The 19,779-nt window shown below is 39.7% G+C and overlaps 1 protein-coding gene across 1 annotated transcript in view; it reads right to left on the reverse strand.

The window, feature by feature from the left end:
* BEND7 (BEN domain containing 7) overlaps nt 1-19,779 on the reverse strand; it is a 441,939-nt gene that overhangs the window by 26,886 nt on the left and 395,274 nt on the right. The window contains exons 6-7 of the mRNA XM_053716488.1: nt 14,493-14,718; nt 10,870-10,995 (exon numbers count right to left, since the gene is read on the reverse strand). Coding sequence (XP_053572463.1) covers nt 10,870-10,995; nt 14,493-14,718 — 352 coding nt within the window. The remainder of the gene's footprint in view (nt 1-10,869; nt 10,996-14,492; nt 14,719-19,779) is intronic.

The following is a 19,779-nucleotide window of genomic DNA, read 5'->3' on the forward strand; positions in this document are numbered from 1 at the left end:
GTGGAGGACCTACTTGTCCTGGTGTGAGGAACAAGGATACCCATGGCACAAGGTCAAGGTATCCAGGATTTTGGCTTTTCTCCAGGATGGTCTGGATAAGGGTCTTGCCGCCAGTTCCTTAAGGGGACAAATCTCGGCTTTATCGGTACTGTTGCATAAGAAGCTTGTGGAGCTTCCTGACATTCAGTTCTTTGTTCAGGCTTTGGTTAGGATTAGACCGGTCTTCAGGAATCCGACTCCTCCCTGGAGCTTAAACTTGGTGCTTAAGGTTTTGCAGAGGGCTCTGTTTGAGCCTATGCATGCCCTGGACATTAAGATTCTCTCATGGAAGGTCCTGTTGTTATTGGCTATTGCATCGGCACGCAGAGTCTCTGAGTTGGCGGCCTTACAATTTGAGCCTCCTTACTTGGTTTTTCATGCTGACAAAGCTGTTTTGCGAACCGGTTTGGGATTTCTTCCCAAGGTAGTGTTGAGTCGTAACATTAACCAGGAAATCGTGGTTCCTTCCTTGTGTCCTAACCCTTCCTCTTTGAAGGAGAGGTTACTTCATAATCTAGATGTGGTTCGGCCTTGAAGTTTTATCTTCAAGCCACAAAGGAGTTCAGACAGACGTTGTCTTTATTGGTTGTGTATTCTGGAAGGAGCAGGGGGCAAAGGGCCTCTGCAACTTCTCTATCTTTTTAGTTGAGGAGTATGATCTGTCTGGCTTTTGAGACAGCGGGACACAAGTCTCCTTAGAGCATTATGGCTCACTTGACTAGAGCTGTGGCCTCTTCGTGGGCCTTTAAGAATGAGGCCTCTATGGAGCAGATTTGTAAGGCGGCAACCTGGTCATCCTTACATACTTTTGCAAAGTTTTACAAATTTGAAGTTTTTGCTTCGGTGGAAGCAGCTTTTGGGAGAAAAGTTCTACAGGCTGTGGTGCCCTCAGTATAGGGTCTGTCTCCTTTACCCTCCTGTGTTCTTCATTCAGTGTCCTCTAGAGCTTGGGTATTTGTTCCCACAAGTGATGAATGAAGCAGTGGACTCTCCTCCCCTTTAGATGGAAAACATAAATTATGCTTACCTGATCATTTAATTTCCATCGTGGGTAGGAGAGTCCACTGCACCCGCCCGCTGGTGGGCGGACCTAAATTTATTTTGTTCTTCTGGCACCATTTGTACCCTGATATTTCTCCTACTGTTCCTTGTTCCCTTGGCAGAATGACTGGGGGATGAGGGAAGTGGGGGAGGTATTTAAGCCTTTGGCTGGGGTGTCTTTGCCGCCTCCTGGTGGCCAGGTTCTTATTTCCCACAAGTGATGAATGAAGTAGTGGACTCTCCTCTCCACGATGGAAATGAAATTATCAGATAAGCATAATTTATGTTTTTGAATCGGATGAAGACTTCTGCACCTCTGGAGGTCCACTTGTGCCCGGCTGGGTGAAGATGGCTCAAAGTAGGGTGATCTTTAAGGGGGCAGTGTTAGGTTTTTTTAAGGGGTGATTGGGTGGGTTTTAGAGTAGGGTTGGGTGTGTGGGTGGTGGGTTCTATTGTTGGGGGGGTATTGTATTTTTTTTTACAGGTAAAAGAGCTGATTACTTTGGGGCAATGCCCAGCAAAAGGTCCTTTTAAGGGCTATTTGTAATTTAGTATAGGGTAGGGAATTTTTTTATTTTTGGGGGCTTTTTAATTTTATTAGGGGGATTAGATTAGGTGTAATTAGTTTAAAAAAATTGTAATTTCTTTTTTATTTTCTGTAATTTAGTGTTTTTTTTCCCCGTAATTTAGTTAATTTAATTGTAATTAATTGTAGGTAGTTTAGGTAATTAATTTAATTATAGTGTAGTGTTAGGTGTAATTGTAATTTAGGTTAGGATTTATTTTACAGGTAAATTTGTACTTATTTTAACTAGGTAGTTATTAAATAGTTAATAACTACTTAATAACTATTGTACCTAGTTAAAATAAATACAAAGTTGCCTGTAAAATAAAAATAAATCCTAAAATAGCTACAATGTAACTATTAGTTATATTGTAGCTAGCTTAGGGTTTATTTTACAGGTAAGTATTTAGTTTTAAATAGGAATAATTTATTTAATTGTAGTAATTTTATTTAGATGTATTTAAATTATTTTTAAGTTAGGGGGGTGTTGGGGTTAGACTTAGGTTTAGGGGTTAATACATTTATTATAGTGGGCGACGTTGAGGGCGGCAGATTAGGGGTTAATAAATGTAGGTAGGTGTCGGCGATGTTAGGGCTGGCAGATTAGGGCTTAATAAAATTTAAATAGTATTTGCGAGGCGGGAGTGCGCTAATATATATATAATATATTTATTAAAGTGGCGGCGATGTCCGGTCGGCAGATTAGGGGTTAAACATTTTAGTATTTTAGTTAAGTGTTTCCGATGTGGGGGGGGGGGGGCTCAGTTTAGGGGTTAATAGGTTGTTTATGGGTGTTAGTGTACTTTTAGCACTTTAGTTAAGAGTTTTATGTTACGGCGTTAGCCCATAAAACTCTTAACTACTGACTTTTAAATGCGGTAGGAGTCTGGACCGGAGAGGGTCTACCACTCACTTTTTCCAGCAATCGTAATACCGGCGTTAGGAAATCCCATTAAAAAGGTAGGATACGCAATTGATGTAAGGGGATTTGCGGTAAGCTAAAATTGCGGAAAAAAAGTGAGCGGTAGACCTGTACCTGCCTGACTCGTAATACCAGCGGGCGTTAAAAAGCAGCGTTGGGACCCCTCAACGCTGCTTTTTAAGGCTAACGCAAGACTCGTAATCTAGCCGTTAGTGATTTGGCTCAGACGTAATATAGTAAAATAAGGGCAATTGTAAAATCTTAGACTGGATACTATAGTCAGTTCATATGATGCTCCAGTGTGTCACTGTTTGCTTATATGTTGTCTGAAAGGTATTAAAATAAGCGCCTACTTATACCCAAAGTCCTAGTTAGTTTTTGATTGCTCAAATGTTCAAATGTCTCTTTGTACGGCTGTTCAGGATGTTACTTACAGTTGCAAGGCTATCTATACTCCAGAGTGGATGCCTGGCCCTTTATGGAACACAGCATTGTGTCCTGGGGGTTCAGATGGATGGCATTGTAGTCTGGTATGGGATGCAGAGTTGAGCTTCTGTTATAGCCTTGGTGTTGGAGGGTAGACTCGGCAACCAGCTGATAATATTGCGGCTTTCAATGTGGGCCAAACCTGGTAAGGTATTAGTAACGCTTGGGTGTGGGAAGTAATATGGCCTGTTCGAGTGTCGCAGTTCAATTACCAGAGTAGGCCTCTGAATTTTCCACTTGATTGCCGTTTTGTTTAGATGCGCTGAAGGGTGCCAAGACTCATGCGTGCTGTTGCGGTACAAATGTACAGTTCTTCCAAGTAAAAATCCAGCATTTAAAGCTGTTTCGATGTCCATTAAAGGTTTTTAAACCCAGTTTGTTACAAGAGCCTCACGCCTAGATTTAGAGTTTTGCGGCCAAAGGGGTGCGTTAGCTACGCGTGCTTTTTTCTGGCCGCACCTTTTAAATACCGCTGGTATTTAGAGTTCACAGAAGGGCTGCGTTAGGCTCCAAAAAAGGAGCATATAGCATATTTACCGCAACTTCAATTCTCGATACCAGCGGTGCTTACGGACGCGGCCAGCTTCAAAAACGTGCTCGTGCACGATTCCCCCATAGGAAACAATAGGGCAGTTTGAGCTGAAAAAAAAACCTAACACCTGCAAAAAAGCAGCGTTCAGCTCCTAACGCGGCCCCATTGTTTACTATGGGGAAACACTTCCTATGTCTGCACCTAACACCCTAACATGTACCCAGAGTCTAAACACCCCTAACCTTACACTTATTAACCCCTATTCTGCCGCCGCCGCTATCGCTGACCCCTGCATTTTATTATTAACCCCTAATCTGCCGCTCCGTATACCGCCGCAACCTACATTATCCCTATGTACCCCTAATCTGCTGCCCCTAACACCGCCGACCCCTATATTATATTTATTAACCCCTAATCTGCCCCCCACAACGTCGCCGCCAGCTACCTACAATAATTAACCCCTAATCTGCTGACCGCATCTCACCGCTACTATAATAAAGTTATTAACCCCTAATCCGCCTCACTCCCGCCTCAATAACCCTATGAGAAATAGTATTAACCCCTAATCTGCCCTCCCTAACATCGCCGACACCTAACTTCAATTATTAACCCCTAATCTGCCGACCGGAGCTCGCCGCTAGTATAATAAATGTATTAACCCCTAAAGCTAAGTCTAAACCTAACACTAACACCCCCCTAAGTTAAATATAACTTAAATCTAACGAAATAAATTAACTCTTATTAAATAAATTATTCCTATTTAAAGCTAAATACTTACCTGTAAAATAAACCCTAATATAGCTACAATATAAATTATAATTATATTGTAGCTATTTTAGGATTAATATTTATTTTACAGGCAACTTTGTATTTATTTTAACCAGGTACAATAGATATTAAATAGTTAAGAACTATTTAATAGCTAAAATAGTTAAAATAATAACAAAATTACCTGTAAAATAAATCCTAACCTAAGTTACAATTAAACCTAACACTACACTATCAATAAATTAATTAAATACAATACCTACAAATAACTACAATTAAATAAACTAACTAAAGTACAAAAAATAAAAAAGAACTAAGTTACAAAAAATAAAAAAATATTTACAAACATTAGAAAAATATTACAACAATTTTAAACTAATTACACCTACTCTAAGCCCCCTAATAAAATAACAAAGACCCCCAAAATAAAAAAATGCCCTACCCTATTCTAAATTACAAAAGTTCAAAGCTCTTTTACCTTACCAGCCCTGAAAAGGGCCATTTGCGGGGCATGCCCCAAATAATTCAGCTCTTTTGCCTGTAAAAAAAAACATACAATACCCCCCCCAACATTACAACCCACCACCCACATACCCCTAATCTAACCCAAACCCCCCTTAAATAAACCTAACACTAAGCCCCTGAAGATCTTCCTACCTTATCTTCACCATGCCAGGTTCACCGATCCGTCCTCCGAAGTCTTGATCCAAGCCTCCGAAATCTTCATCCAAGCCCAAGCGGGGGCTGAAGAGTGACGTCAATCCTCCGGCTGAAGTCTGGATCCAAGCGGCAAATGAAGAAGTCCATCTTCGGGAAGAAATCTTCATCCTATCCGGGCAGAAGAGGACATCCGGACCGGCAAACATCTTCATCCAAGCCGCATCTTCTATGTTGTTCCATCGGATGACGAGCGGCTGATCTTGAAGACCTCCGGCGCGGATCCATCCTCTTCGTTCGACGTCCAACTGAAGAATGAAGGTTCCTTTAAGGGAGGTCATCCAAGATGGCGTCCCTCGAATTCCGATTGGCTGATAGGATTCTATCAGCCAATCGGAATTAAGGTAGGAAAATTCTGATTGGCTGATGGAATAAGCCAATCAGATTCAAGTTCAATCCGATTGGCTGATTGGATCAGCCAATCAGATTGAGCTCGCATTCTATTGGCTGATCGGAACAGCCAATAGAATGCGAGCTCAATCTGATTGGCTGATCGGATCAGCCAATCGGATTGAACTTGAATCTGATTGGCTGATTCCATCAGCCAATCAGAATTTTCCTACCTTAATTCCGATTGGCTGATAGAATCCTATCAGCCAATCGGAATTCGAGGGACGCCATCTTGGATGACTGATTGCATGTTTTTTTTTTTACAGGCAAAAGAGCTGAATTATTTGGGGCATGCCCCGCAAATGGCCCTTTTCAGGGCTGGTAAGGTAAAAGAGCTTTGAACTTTTGTAATTTAGAATAGGGTAGGGCATTTTTTTATTTTGGGGGTCTTTGTTATTTTATTAGGGGGCTTAGAGTAGGTGTAATTAGTTTAAAATTGTTGTAATATTTTTCTAATGTTTGTAAATATTTTTTTATTTTTTGTAACTTAGTTCTTAACTATTTAATAGCTATTGTACCTGGTTAAAATAAATACAAAGTTGCTTGTAAAATAAATATTAATCCTAAAATAGCTACAATATAATTATAATTTATATTGTAGCTATATTAGGGTTTATTTTACAGGTAAGTATTTAGCTTTAAATAGGAATAATTTATTTAATAATAGTTCATTTATTTCGTTAGATTTAAATTATATTTAACTTAGGGGGGTGTTAGTGTTAGGGTTAGACTTAGCTTTAGGGGTTAATACATTTATTATAGTAGCGGTGAGGTGCGGTCGGCAGTTTAGGGGTTAATTATTGTAGGTAGCTGGCGGCGACGTTGTGGGGGGCAGATTAGGGGTTAATAAATATAATATAGGGGTCGGCGGTGTTAGGAGCAGCAGATTAGGGGTACATAAGGATAACGTAGGTGGCGGTCGGCAGATTAGGGGTTAAAAAAATTGAATCGAGTGGCGGCGATGTGGGGGGACCTCGGTTTAGGGGTATATAGGTAGTTTATGGGTGTTAGTGTACTGTAGAGCACAGTAGTTAAGAGCTTTATGAACCGGCGTTAGCCCAAAAAGCTCTTAACTCCTGTTTTTTTTCTGCGGCTGGAGTTTTGTCGTTAGATTTCTAACGCTCACTTCAGCCAAGACTCTAAATACCGGCGTTAGAAAGATCCCATTGAAAAGATAGGATACGCAAATGGCGTAGGGGGATCTGCGGTATGGAAAAGTCGCGGCTGCAAAGTGAGCGTTAGACCCTTTTCTGACTGACTCCAAATACCAGCGGGCGGTAAAAACCAGCGTTAAGAGCCTCTAACGCTGGTTTTCACAGCTACCGCCCAACTCTAAATCTAGGCCTCAATGTGTTGCGGCCATCACGGTCGGCCATTCGCTCTGCCCCTAAAAACACAAGAAGGTTTTTTTGTAACTTGTAATGGCAGAGCTTTTTCAAATTTTTAGCGTTATTTACGCACCGGGTTTAGTGCAAAAGTGTAATCTTGGTCATAAATAGCCAATACGTGCTCCTATATGACAAGTAAGTGTATCCAGATTTTCAGATTAAATATAACCTAATCTGTTTAACCCTCTAAATTATAAATCAACTAAAACATAAACAACCAATTAACCACATGGAAGTCCACTTGGCCAACAATACCCTTTGCAGATGTGACAGTCATCTGAAATCAATCATATCTTATAGAAAGCACACCAACCTTTTCTCCTTGTAACTGTATGACATTTCTGTTGTCTTGCTATAGAATATCATATCAGCCAAGTCTAAACATTTTAAAATGAAATTAACATCTAGCCATGGTCATATTGTTAGTATAAAATGCATTGTTTTGCAGTTCTTATCTGTTAATGTCAATTAGGGACCAATGAGTAGAAGGGTTACCCTTGACAAGTCTGCAATGTTCATTTTATGTTCTAAGAATGTAAAAAGTCACAATTTTCAAAGATATATAATGTTTATTGCAAGTGTTTTATGTCCTGCAGTGAACTATCATGATTGGGAAGCCAATGCCAAACTTTATCCTTGTCCAGAAGCGTTCTTAAGGGCTCACACACCTCCTGAAGGTAAGTAACAAATCCAATGAAGCGCTGAAGAGATTTCATATTGGATGGCATCTCCAGTATTTTTGGGTCAGCTTTCAAACCCTCTGAGGATAATATGTGAGCATGGAAGTGAACTTCTTTGACCTTGAATTGTAGTTTCATCAAGCTAAGTCTCAGTGTCCTTGCTGTCAATGATCCATCAATACCAGCAGTTTGCTATCTTGATAACGCTTTGCTAACACATCTGTCTCACCACAGCCACCCACAAGTATATTATCAACTATTTGTTCAATACCATACCATAGGAGTTCATGTTCTTGATATTGATGCACCTCAGGTGTCACAAAAACACCAAAAGGCAATTTGAGCCAACTTTTCCTGCCTCATGGGGTACAGAAAGTTGTCATGTAACTGCTCTCATGATCCAACTTACATTGCAAAAATGCATCACCAAAAGTGAACATCTATGCCTTTGGAAGATTGTACAAGACATCTTCAAGTGTCTCAGAGCTTAAATATGTAGAAATATGTATTAATGAATAAATAGAACATATTCTGCAATGTGAAGAACATTGAAATGTGAAATATTTATATTTTGGTGTCGGGTTAGCGCACTTTAGAATATGCGATTGGGTATGAGGGCGAGTAGGGTGTTTGTTTTCCCCCCACTTTTTTTGCTCCATTGACTTCTATGGGGAATACGTTATCATGTTCGCAATATAGTTGGGCTTTTTATGCTTGTCGGCCTAGTGAGTGAAAACAGTTTACTTTTAACTTGTAATATGATCGCAACCCGATGCATGCAAAAAGCTTACTTCTAGCGCAGTTAACGCTTGAGCGGGAGCGTTAAATAACAATCCATTTGTAATCTGGCCCTCAGTTTGGTGTCACTTGGTAAAAGCGGGGTTTCAGGTGCTAATTTCATTTTCTCTCTAGCTCATTATGTCACAAGTAGCACCAGAATCAAGCTGGCATGGTTGTGGCTTATTATGTAAATTTAAAGTGACAAACCATTTCTTTCCTTTTCATCTCACAGTCTCAATGCATTCACTCCTGTGGATCACATCAGAAATCTGTAGCTCTTTCTCATCTGAAGAAGTGTTCTCCAAGGTGTGTAGCTTCCTTGTTGATGGTAATCTCTCACTTGACAGGCATACTCTAGAATTTATTTATTTTTAGCAAATGACCTGCATGCCTTCCATTAAGCTGGGCACTGCTTTCTTGCTTGTTGGTGGGAGTTACCACTTACACACTGCAGATTTAGATACAGGTGTGCTGAACTGTTGTTGCAGTTTGATCACATGGTTCGCTTTTGTGTGTTGCTGCTGCACTGCACTGTTGACAGTGTCGACCTGTCTGTCCTGTCCCATGGCCTTTATGTGTTTATCATTGAGCTTTGCTGTACGGCCCATTTCAATAGTTGTATTGAAAGTTAATTCCCGTTCTCTTAAAAGATGTTGCTGAGAGCTCTCCATTGCTATGCCAATAACAATTCTATCCCTTATTAATTCATCCCACAGAGAACCATATTCACAAGTTGCTGCTTGTTCTCTAAGGCGTGTAACAAAGTTCATATATCACAATTTTGGCAGGTTTAAAGTAAGATTCTAATGTGTCTAAAATGGCTGTAACATTTTGCTGCTGTTCCAAAGTAAGATTAAGATTGTGTTTGTAAACATGCCTGCAATCACTGCCTAATAACCTTTTTAGAGTTGCAGGTAGTACAGCAAGCGGCTTGTCAGCTTGAGAATAATCTTCAATGCTCCAATATCCACTCATCTTCATCTCCTTAGGAGGAGCCATCACCAGCAACCATAAAGCAATTTCACACTAGTCTCTACTAACTTGTAAGCAGCAACTTTGCACAGTGCATCACAAGCTGTATGTACTAGAAACCATGTTGAGAAGTGTGAACAATCTCCAGGTCAGAGGCCAATAGGAAATAGGAGGTATAAAGCAGTATAGCATAACAGTGATCAGACCATGAAAGAATACTTTGCATAGTAACTCCACAACAGAAGGATGCAGGTGGGTGGCTAATAGCTGGAGGGCTCCCTACACTACGGCAAATAATCACTGGAGGTGAGAGGGAGGGATGGGTCCCTACATTACAGAGTGGGTGTACTTGGATGGAGGGGGGAAGTGGGTCCTACACTACAGAAAATTATTTAAAATATTATTTAAATAAATAAAATAAAGGTCATAAAATGTTACTTTTAGCCAGTATTGACAAGGTGTGGGGGGAGAGGAAGAGAGCTGTTTAGGAGGGATCCTTACACTTCAGAAAACAATTAAAAAAAAAATGTTTTAACAAGAAAAGCCCTAAACTGCATACTAGCAGACTGACCTGTGAGGGAAGAGAGGTGTTTGGGAAGGATCAGGTAGAGAGGTGGTGGGTGTCAGGTGGGAGGGTAATCCCTACACTATAGCGAATATTACCCTTAACAGGTAAATGATTAACCCCTTTACACCTGGAAATTTCAAAAGTGTGGTGCGCAGCTGCAATTAGCAGCCTTCTAATTAACAAAAAGCAATAGCAAAGACATGCATGTCTGCTATTTCTGAATAAAGGGGATCCTAGAGAAGCTTTTAGAACCAGTTGTCTTATGATTGCAGTAGTTGTGTGTAAATAATTTCAGTGAGAAACCCAAAGTTTGTGAAACAAATTAACATTTTTTTTTTATCGCATTTTGTGGCCAAATGGTGGCTTGAAATAAAGCAAAATGGGCCATGATCAACACCATAGGGCCAATTTATCAAGGGCCAAATGGCCCCTGTTTCCGTGCGAGCCTTTAGGCTTGCCGGAAACAGCAGTTATAAAGCAGCGGTCTTAAGACCACTGCTCCTTAACTGGTCCGCTGCCTCTGAGGCTGCTGTCTGCAATCCGCCCGATGCTATATGATCGGGCTGATTGGCAACCCCTGCTAGCGGCAGATTTTCTGTGAATCTGCAGGGGGCGGCATTGCACGAGCAGTTCACTAGAACTGCTTGTGCAATGTTAAATGCCGACAACGTATGCTGTCGGCATTCATCGATGTCTGGCGGACATGATACGTTACAGCGTATCATGTCTGCCAGACTTTGATAAATCGGCCCTCATGGGTTGTCTACTTTAAAACTAATATTGCTGCTAATTCCCATATTTGTCATGTGCCAATATGTTTGTATCTTCAGTCCAGTAGAACCAATAATAGGCAGGTAAGTGAGGATAGTCTAACATTGGCATTGGTTAATATAAAACTGCTCAGGAAATATAAAGTGGCTGTTGCAGTAGAAAATGGCCAGGACCTCATGCTGGTGCACGATACACTGTCATGTCATATATCACATACTCATGATATATATGATTGTGATTGTATACCTACCTGAATCACAGCCTCTTTTTACTCTCCTCCTGGCCAGCTTTATTTGATCCTGAAGAATCTGTACCCAGCCTCGTGGACCTGGAGCTTTATCCACATTGTTAGCAGTGCAATACTTTTCTGTAAAAACTGAAAACCAAATAACAAAAAAAGTGATTAAAGGTATATGGAAGTCACAATTAAACATTAATGAATAAGACAGAGCATGCCATTTTAAGAGATACTGTACTTTAATTTACTTTGAATTTCCCTTTTTTCCTTGGAATCTTTAGTTGAAAAGGAATTGAAAAAACAAGGTCACAACACAAAAAATATGACACAACGCATGGTGTTGCAGGTTATCAAAACTGTTATTTGGGTTGGTCTACATAAATTTGTATAACTTTCTACGCTACTGGATTGTAATTACAAGTTTGTGATTTTATGGTATGTTTTCCACAACTGTTTCCCAGGATCAACCGGCCTCCCAGTTCAAATTGTGTTTGATACATAACTAATCTTGGGTACATTTCTTATTTCTAGCTCATGCTTGATGGTTTGATGACAGCTACTGTAGGGGAGCTTTATGTGACAGTGCCGATTTATTTCCAGAACACTGAAAAAAATTATCTCAGATTATGTGCCCTGGTTTCAAGGTCGGCTTGCCAGGCTAAGAGGCTGTCCTCTATAACAATAAGCTAACTGTAATAACTAAGGCTGCGACCATGTGGTAGACTGGTAAACTCTGATCATCACTGTACTTTAGAAAATGTGTAAGTGCTGAGACAGTGCTTGGAAATCCATTGACCCAAAAAATGTTCGTAATAATATTCCAAGTGAGCAAATTCCATTACATTAACAGTAGCTGCAGTGAAACCTGTTAACATGCAATACTTGAGTGTATGCAGAAGGATACTGAGTGTGATTCTTTTGTAAGGAACAGTCAGTGTATGGTCCTATGAAAACTACCCATATTCCTAGGAAATCTATCTATCTGTATGCTTGGTCCTATAGATATTTTTTGGTAGACACCCATGTAAATCAGTTTAAAAAATAGCACTATCTGAAACAGTCTTTCTAGAACAATGTTTGCTTCTATACAACCTGTGTCTCCATCACTACTAACAAGAACATCCTAATATACTATCTGAACTGAAACAGAACTCTATTATGGTTCAAATAATCTACAAAGTCCTCTACAGACTGAATCATATAATTTATAAATCAGACATAAAAAACAGTATAAGACCATCCAAATGTCCCACACATTGCAGGACTGTCATGGTTTGGGAGCTTAAAGTGAAGGTAAACTTTGAAAATACTATTAAAACCAGGGGCACTTTCATTCATTAAAGTCACTCCCATACCTTTCTATTCAGGACAATTGTCCATGTTTAAAAGTGAAACCAGCAAAAGCCCTAACTCTGCCCATGACTCATTTAACTCCACCCATGGACCAAGCATGTTCACCCTATAACACTGAATCTTGCCCATAACTCAATGAACTACACCCAAAGGAAGTGAGACAACAAACAATGGGTAACTTGCATCAATAAACGGTATACAATTCTAAAAAATACTTAAAGGGGCAGTAAATGTAAACAGTTTTTTTCTGATATGTAGAAAGTGCTTGCCTTTTCATGGACAAGCTCTTAAAATGATTTTCATATGTATTCATACATACTGTACATTTTAAGCAGATTTATAGAAAACTCCCCAGTTGCCTTTAAGCATGCAGTTTTTTCTTATTTTTCACAGAAGGTGGTACAGCCAACCAAAAGCTGTCTTTCTGCCTGTCTTCTCAAACATGATCATCATTAGCTAGTGAGCCATTCCATAATTAAAGTCAAGAAATATATGTGTGTTTTGTATAATTGCAGCTCACTTACACTCACAACTAGATAATGAATCCTCTAGTTTATACTATGTTACTGTATTTCTTATTCTTACTAAAATTTCGGGCACCCAACTGGAATTGTTGCATGTTCTCTAATATTTTAAGCCAGCTTCCCAAATATTTGCATATAAATATAGCAGTTGGAAAATATTTCCTGGCAAGTTAATTATTATTGTGTTGTCAGTGTCTGAGACAGCAACACTACTATTCCTTCTATTATATACTCAATAGTTTTGGGTCATTTGATATTTGTCTTAGTAGAGCCTGGGGTTTAGTTAATTCTACTCCATTGAGTTTGCCAGCTTGCCTCTATATCTTTCCTATATATTAGCTGCCAGAAACATATTGAGCCCAATAAATCATCTCATCTCCCTAATCTATGCAATGTTACATCAGTGTTTGTTAATAGGACTATATATGTTTTGCCATTTATTTTTAGTTCTACCCCCCCCTCTCTCAGGCGTTTACTCCCTCTTAGTTTGTGTCTCTTTTTTGATATCCATTCATGGAAGTATAAGCCCATTCTAGCTTTTCAGGATAGTTCTTCATTTGTTTTGTGACGTTGCCAGACAGATTTCCTTTTTATATAAGCATCCCTCAATATTAAAATAAAAAATGAGGCTTTTGTGATCCATAAGTAGTGTCCTTTATTTTAGGAAGCCTTCTAATGTTATATGTAACCCTTACTGACATGAGGTTCAAGAGTGGCCCCCTGAATTCCTGAGAAGGCCTACAATTCAATTGGCATGTCTTTGTTATACTACTATACTGCAGCTAGCATTAACATTTACTTTAAGTATTACTGACAGTAGTCACACCTTTCTTTTTTTTCTGTTTTTTTTCTTATTGTTTTTTTCCTCTTGAAATTGTCTCATGTGGAACATGCTCATTTATCAGACATTTTTTGAATTGTAATTGTGTCATGATGTAATGCACTGCTTTCATGCCACAACCTAACCTCAATAAAAATTATAATCACCCCCAAAAAGCAAAAAATTTAGTTTACTTTTACTATCTAATTTTTTTCCTACTCTTTGTATCCTTTGATGAAAAGCATATCTAGGAAGCCTTAGGAGCAGCAATTAACTAGGAACTAGCTGCTGATTGGTGGCTGCACACATGTCTCTTGTCATTGGCTCACCCAATGTGTTCTGCTAACTCCCAGTACTGCATTGCTGCATATTAAACAAAGGATATCAAAGGTATGCAGAACATTTGATAACAGAAATGAACTGGAAAGTTATTTTAAATTGTACACTATATAAATCTTTTTCCTTGTCCCTTTACCTGTACCATGGTTAATCTGTCTGAATAAAATACAGATTGGCAAATATATTACAGCTCGGTGTATCTGAAACTAAGCTTGTTGATCAAACCATAATGTCTTCAACATAAGGCCTATACTGTTAATAAAGGGGCAATCCAACTTTTACAAAGCATAAAAAACAATGTATTGTTTCTAAAATATAGACCCTGCATCTGCATGTCACAATAGGAAGCACAGATTACTCACTCATTTTGTCATGATCACAATGTAGGTCTATTTTAAACATTGATAAAGAATACCATGAGTAAAATATCATATAATATCACAATGGTGTATTATTTCCAGAATTGTTATGTTTAGCAAAAACAAATAGCACACTTAATAGCAAAATTTTTATGGTCTTAAAAATGTAACTCTTGTAACTGTTTTTTTCTTCTTCTAAGAACATGATATGAATAAATATAATACAAAAAATCACCACACCTTTTATTGCTCCCACAATATTTTGGTCCAACCCTTTGCGGTTGTCGTTGAGTCCCCTTTTTCGTTTTCCATTGGGCAGGGAATTCGCTAATGTTTTGTCGTCAAAAAATGCACATACTAGTTTCCTGAAGAGCAGACTCCCTGACCGTGTATAGTTTGATAGTATGGAGTCCAGCTGAGATTTTGGCATGAATACATCAAATCCTTCTGCTAGTTGTATTTCTGGCTGCCAAAATTACACAAACTGTTATTTGCATGACATTTATATCTAAAAAAATTACATTATCAGGTATATATAGAAATACATATTGAACAATAAAATTACATTTTTTTCTATGTGAAGAGCATTGCAATGTAAAACATGCGTAACACACTTCTGGTTTCGCGCCTTAGGTCTAATGCAGTGTCGGGCTAGCGCAAATGAAGAAAATGAGTTATCTTAAGGCGCGCTATTGAAATATTAAATATTTCATGTGTGCTAACCAACATGAGGTTATCTTAAAATGTGTATTTAATAATAATTAATGTAAATATTATAGACTAGTTGATAAGCCTGCCCAGAGGGCAGTCTATATGTTGTAAATACAAAAAATAAAAAATAGACCTACAGAAAAAAATAAACACATTATCCAAAATAAAAAAATTAAACCTAATCCCTATGAAAATAAAAAAGCCCCCCAAAATAAAAACACCCAATAATCTAATGCTAAACTACCAATAGCCCTTAAAATGGCTATTTGTAGGGTATTGTCCTAAGTTAAATAGCTCTTTTACATTAAAAATAAACAAAGCCCCCCTAACAGTAAAACCCCCCACCCACTAACCCCCCCAAAAAAATAACACTAAAAAGTCCTAAACTACCCATTGCCCTGAAAAGTGCATTTGTATGGGGATTGCCCTTAAAATGGCATTCAGCTATTTTTCAAAGTGTCCAAAAAAAACTAAGTTAAAGAATAAAAAAAAAAAAATAAAATTAAAAAACACTAAAGCCCCAAATAGGTAATCACAGTTTCAGAAGTCCGGCGGAGAAGGTCTTCTTCCAGGCGGGTCCATCATCTTCATCCACAGCAAAGGCGGGGCGGAGGTCCGGAGTGGTCTTCCCAGATGTGGTGATCCTCGGCGGCTGTCCGCAGCAGCGGTCCTCAGTGACATGGAGGCTCCTCTTCATCCGATCGTCGGTGGTATACTGAAGAAAGAATGCAAGGTACTGCAATCAATTTGGGGTACCTTGCATTCCTATTGGCTGAATTTTTTAAAACAGCCAATAGGATTAGAGCTACTAAAAACTTAAATTATGCTTACCTGATAATTTTCTTTTCTTCAGATGGAAGGAGTCCACAGCTAAATTCATTACTTTTGGGAATTCAGAACCTGGCCACCAGGAGGAGGCAAAGACACCCCAGCCAAAGGCTTAAATACTGCTCCCACTTCCCTCATCCCCCAGTCATTCTGCCGAGGAACAAGGAACAGTAGAAGAAACATCAGGGTGAAAAGGTGCCAGAAGAACAAAAATAACGCCCCACAGAAAAAATAAGGGTGGGGAGCTGTGGACTCTTTCCATCTGAAGAAAAGAAAATTATCAGGTAAGCATAATTTAAGTTTTTCTTCATAAATGGAAAGAGTCCACAGCTGCATTCATTACTTTTGGGAAAACAATACCCAAGCTATAGAGGACACTGTATGCAGAAACGGGAACTCAAGGCGCTGCTCATTTTATCAACCTCGAAAGGAGGAAATGCTTAGTAGACCTCGCTGGGGATTGAACTTGCAACCCTCGGTTTGCTACAGTGCAGAGTAGCCACAGTGCATTAGTATGCTGAGCTAGCTTCCAGCTAGCATAAGGAACTCCAGAAAAAGGAGGACCTGTCACAACTCTCTTAGACAGTCTCTACGTAGAGAGACCTATTTCCAGTCGGTGGAACAGAGCCCACAGAGCAGCAGATGCTGCCCCTTACAGCAATAAGCCAGCTGAACCAACCTCCTACACACAGGGCAGGACAAGGACCTCCAGAGAGAGGAAACTCCAGCTCATAAGGAAGATACACTATCCCCTCCAAAAGGAAGGGCACAGATAAGAACAGCGTACACGTCCACAAGACATGAAGCCATAGTATGATCAAAACACGGACCGAATGAAAAATCATCCAGACACCACTGTTGACCCAACATAGAAAAAAACTCCCCATAGAGGAGCACACTCCGTCCGAAGGACAATTCAGGCCTTAAAGTTTATAACCAGTACCCGAAGGTGAATGAGAACTCTGGCCTACCTGCTTGCAAGCCCAATGAGCTAGTCCCTGAAAAAAACTGAGTCGTCCCAAACCAGTCCATCGGATCATAAGTCTCCAGACATCCAAGAAGGATCCAAGACAAGAACTCCAGACCCGGGACCCAGAATCGTCCTAGAACAAACGACACCCTCAGGGAACACAAGATACCCTGTCTGAAGCAATCAGACCTCACAGGGGATGAGAACCGGAAAACCAGGAGAACGGGTACAGGACTCACTCAAATTCCCAGCCCAAAGGGAAGAGAACACCCTTAGCTGGAGGTCAACACCCCCCCAGCAAGCTATTAGGTCACGACAAAGTCACACAATTTCTCTAGAGCCCAAAGGCCCCAAGGACAGCACTAAGGGAAATGAAAATGAGAACAGAGTCACCCGAAAGAGAGTAGAAGAAAGGCTAGTCTCCATAATCCTTTCAAATTAACGTTCCAGAGGACCACAACCAAGGGAGAAGAATGCAAAGCATCCCGAACCCAGGCAGAAAAACATTCCCTAAGCAAAAAGCTTGGAAAAAGAGACAACACCTCCTATCGACCCTGATATGGAGACGACTAACTCCCGAAGGAAGACAGAGCCTCACGGCCTTCTCTTCCTAATTAAGCAGCCAAAGCTGCCACAAAAACCGGGAGCGCCACCGCCGCCGATGACTGCCGCCGAGGATCGACACTTCTGGGAAGACCGCTCCGGACCCCCGCTCAGCACCACCTTTGCTGTGGATGAAGATGATGGACCCGCCTGGAAGAAGACTTTCTCTGCCAGACTTCTGAAACCGTGAGTACCTATTTGGGGCTTTAGTGTTAGTTAGTTTTTTAAATTATTATTATTTTTTTTTTTATTTTTTAACTTAGGTTTTTTTTGGGCACTTGGAAAAAGAGCTGAATGCCCTTTTAAGGACAGTAAAAAAGAGTTAAATGCACTTTTAAGGGCAATGCCCATACAAATGCCCTTTTCAGGGCAATGGGTAGATTAGGTTTATTAGTGTTAGTTTTTTTTATTTTGGGGGGTTTGGTCGGTGGGAGGTTTTACTGTTAGGGGGGACTTTGTTTATTTTTCATGTAAAAGAGCTGTTTAACTTAGGGCAATGCCCTACAAAAAGCCCTTTTAAGAGTTATTGGTAGTTTAGCATTAGATTATTGGGTGTTTTTATTTTGGGGGGGCTTTTTTATTTTCATAGGGATTAGGTTTAATTTTTTTAATTTGGATAATGTATATTTTTTTTGTAAGCATTATGTCTAAACAAACGATGTACAGTACATACCTTAATTAAAAAATACTTTTGATAAAAAAAATGCTAACTATCATTTGATCCATCAGTGAGTCATAATCTTTGGGTCAATCAAAATCTATTGGCGATTTATTTCCTGAAAAAGCTTTTTATGCTTTCCTACTGAATTGGGAGCAGAGTTTCTTGAGTGGTTACAATGCTATATCATTTTGCTTGTTAAACCCTTCTGCCTTAAATGTGTTTTCAATGGAAAAGCTTCCAAAAAGGACTTTTCATGTGTTAAGTACCTGTATGAAATAGAAACTGGGAGGTCACTCAAAACTGACACATACAACGTTCTAATTTACTTCTATTATCACTTTTTCTTTGTTCTCTTGGTATCTTTAATTGAAAAAGCAAAAATGTAAGCTTAGGAGTCAGGCCATTTTTAGTTCAGCACCTGCGTAGAGCTTTCTGATTGGTGTCTAAATGTAGAATAAAGAAAAATTGATAATATGAGTAAATTTAAAAGTTGCTTAAAATTGCATACTCTTTCTGAATCATAAAATTTTAATTTTGACTAGACTATCCCTTTAAAGCCCTTTGCCTGCCTGTTTTTTCCTAACACCTGAGACCTCATATCTTTGAGCCCTTATAAAAAAAAATATATTTTTTATTAGATGCTGTTATTATGAGTGTTACTGTACTTTGTAATGTATTTTTGATGTGTTTTTTGCAACTTTATTGTTTTGCGAAACAGTTATTCAGAGCTCTGGGGATGCCAAATCGTGATTGCACTCACGCGTTTGTGTTTACTTTCAACTAATATGAGTACTAAGGCCAACATGCGCAAATACCCATGATACATCCCTTTTAGCTTGTGCGTAACACAGCCCGCCACTAGTAATCTGGCCCTTTTCAAAGAGCAAAACAAGTATTTCCTTTACAAAAATAAAGATAAAGGTGCAATTTACCATACATTTTTTATATACGGCTGTTAGCTTTGTATTTGTAGTTTTTTCAGCACTGACTTTACATAATACTTTGAGGCTGAATTATCAATTGTCTGTCGGACCCGATCCGACAGTGCGGATCCAGTCCGACAGACATCGCTGAATGCGGAGTGCAATACGCTCTCCATATTCAGCATTGCACCAGCAGCTCACAAGAGCTGCTGGTGCAACGCCGCCCCCTGCAGACTCGCGGCCAATGGGCCGCCAGCAGGGAGGTGTCTATCAACCCGATCGTACTTGATCGGGTTGAATTGTGGCGATTCCTGTCCGCCTGCTCAGAGCAGACGGACAGGGTTATGGAGCAGCGGTCTTTATACCGCTGCTTCATAACTGCTGTAACTGGGGAGTCTGAAGACTCGCCAGAAACACGGGCCCACAAGCTCTATACGGAGCTTGATAAATGGGCCTCTTTGTGTAGATGAGTGACAGAAAAGAGCAATTAAATCTTTTCATTTCTGACTTAAACTGTTAAATGTGCATATTCTAACCCAATATCCTCTGCTCTAGTGGAAAAGACTGTTAGTTCAAACAATCTGCGTTGTATCAAGTGATTATGGTGGACAGGGTTTTCCTCACCATAACTTTTTGGTTCCCTAATATCAGCTTGTGTATGCGGGAATAAGAAGCGTATTGTGTGCTGACAATGGGCAAGGTTACGCACGATCGAAAATGGGTTTATCGCGGGTGTTTGCGTACTTCGGGTGTAGCGCTCATATTACAAGTTAAAAGTAAACGTGCAATCGCGATTTACGCCAGAATGATTATCGAGTCCTGAGAACTCTA

The sequence above is a fragment of the Bombina bombina genome, chromosome 6 (genome assembly GCF_027579735.1).
Source record: "Bombina bombina isolate aBomBom1 chromosome 6, aBomBom1.pri, whole genome shotgun sequence".
Classification (NCBI taxonomy): Eukaryota; Metazoa; Chordata; class Amphibia; order Anura; family Bombinatoridae; genus Bombina; species Bombina bombina.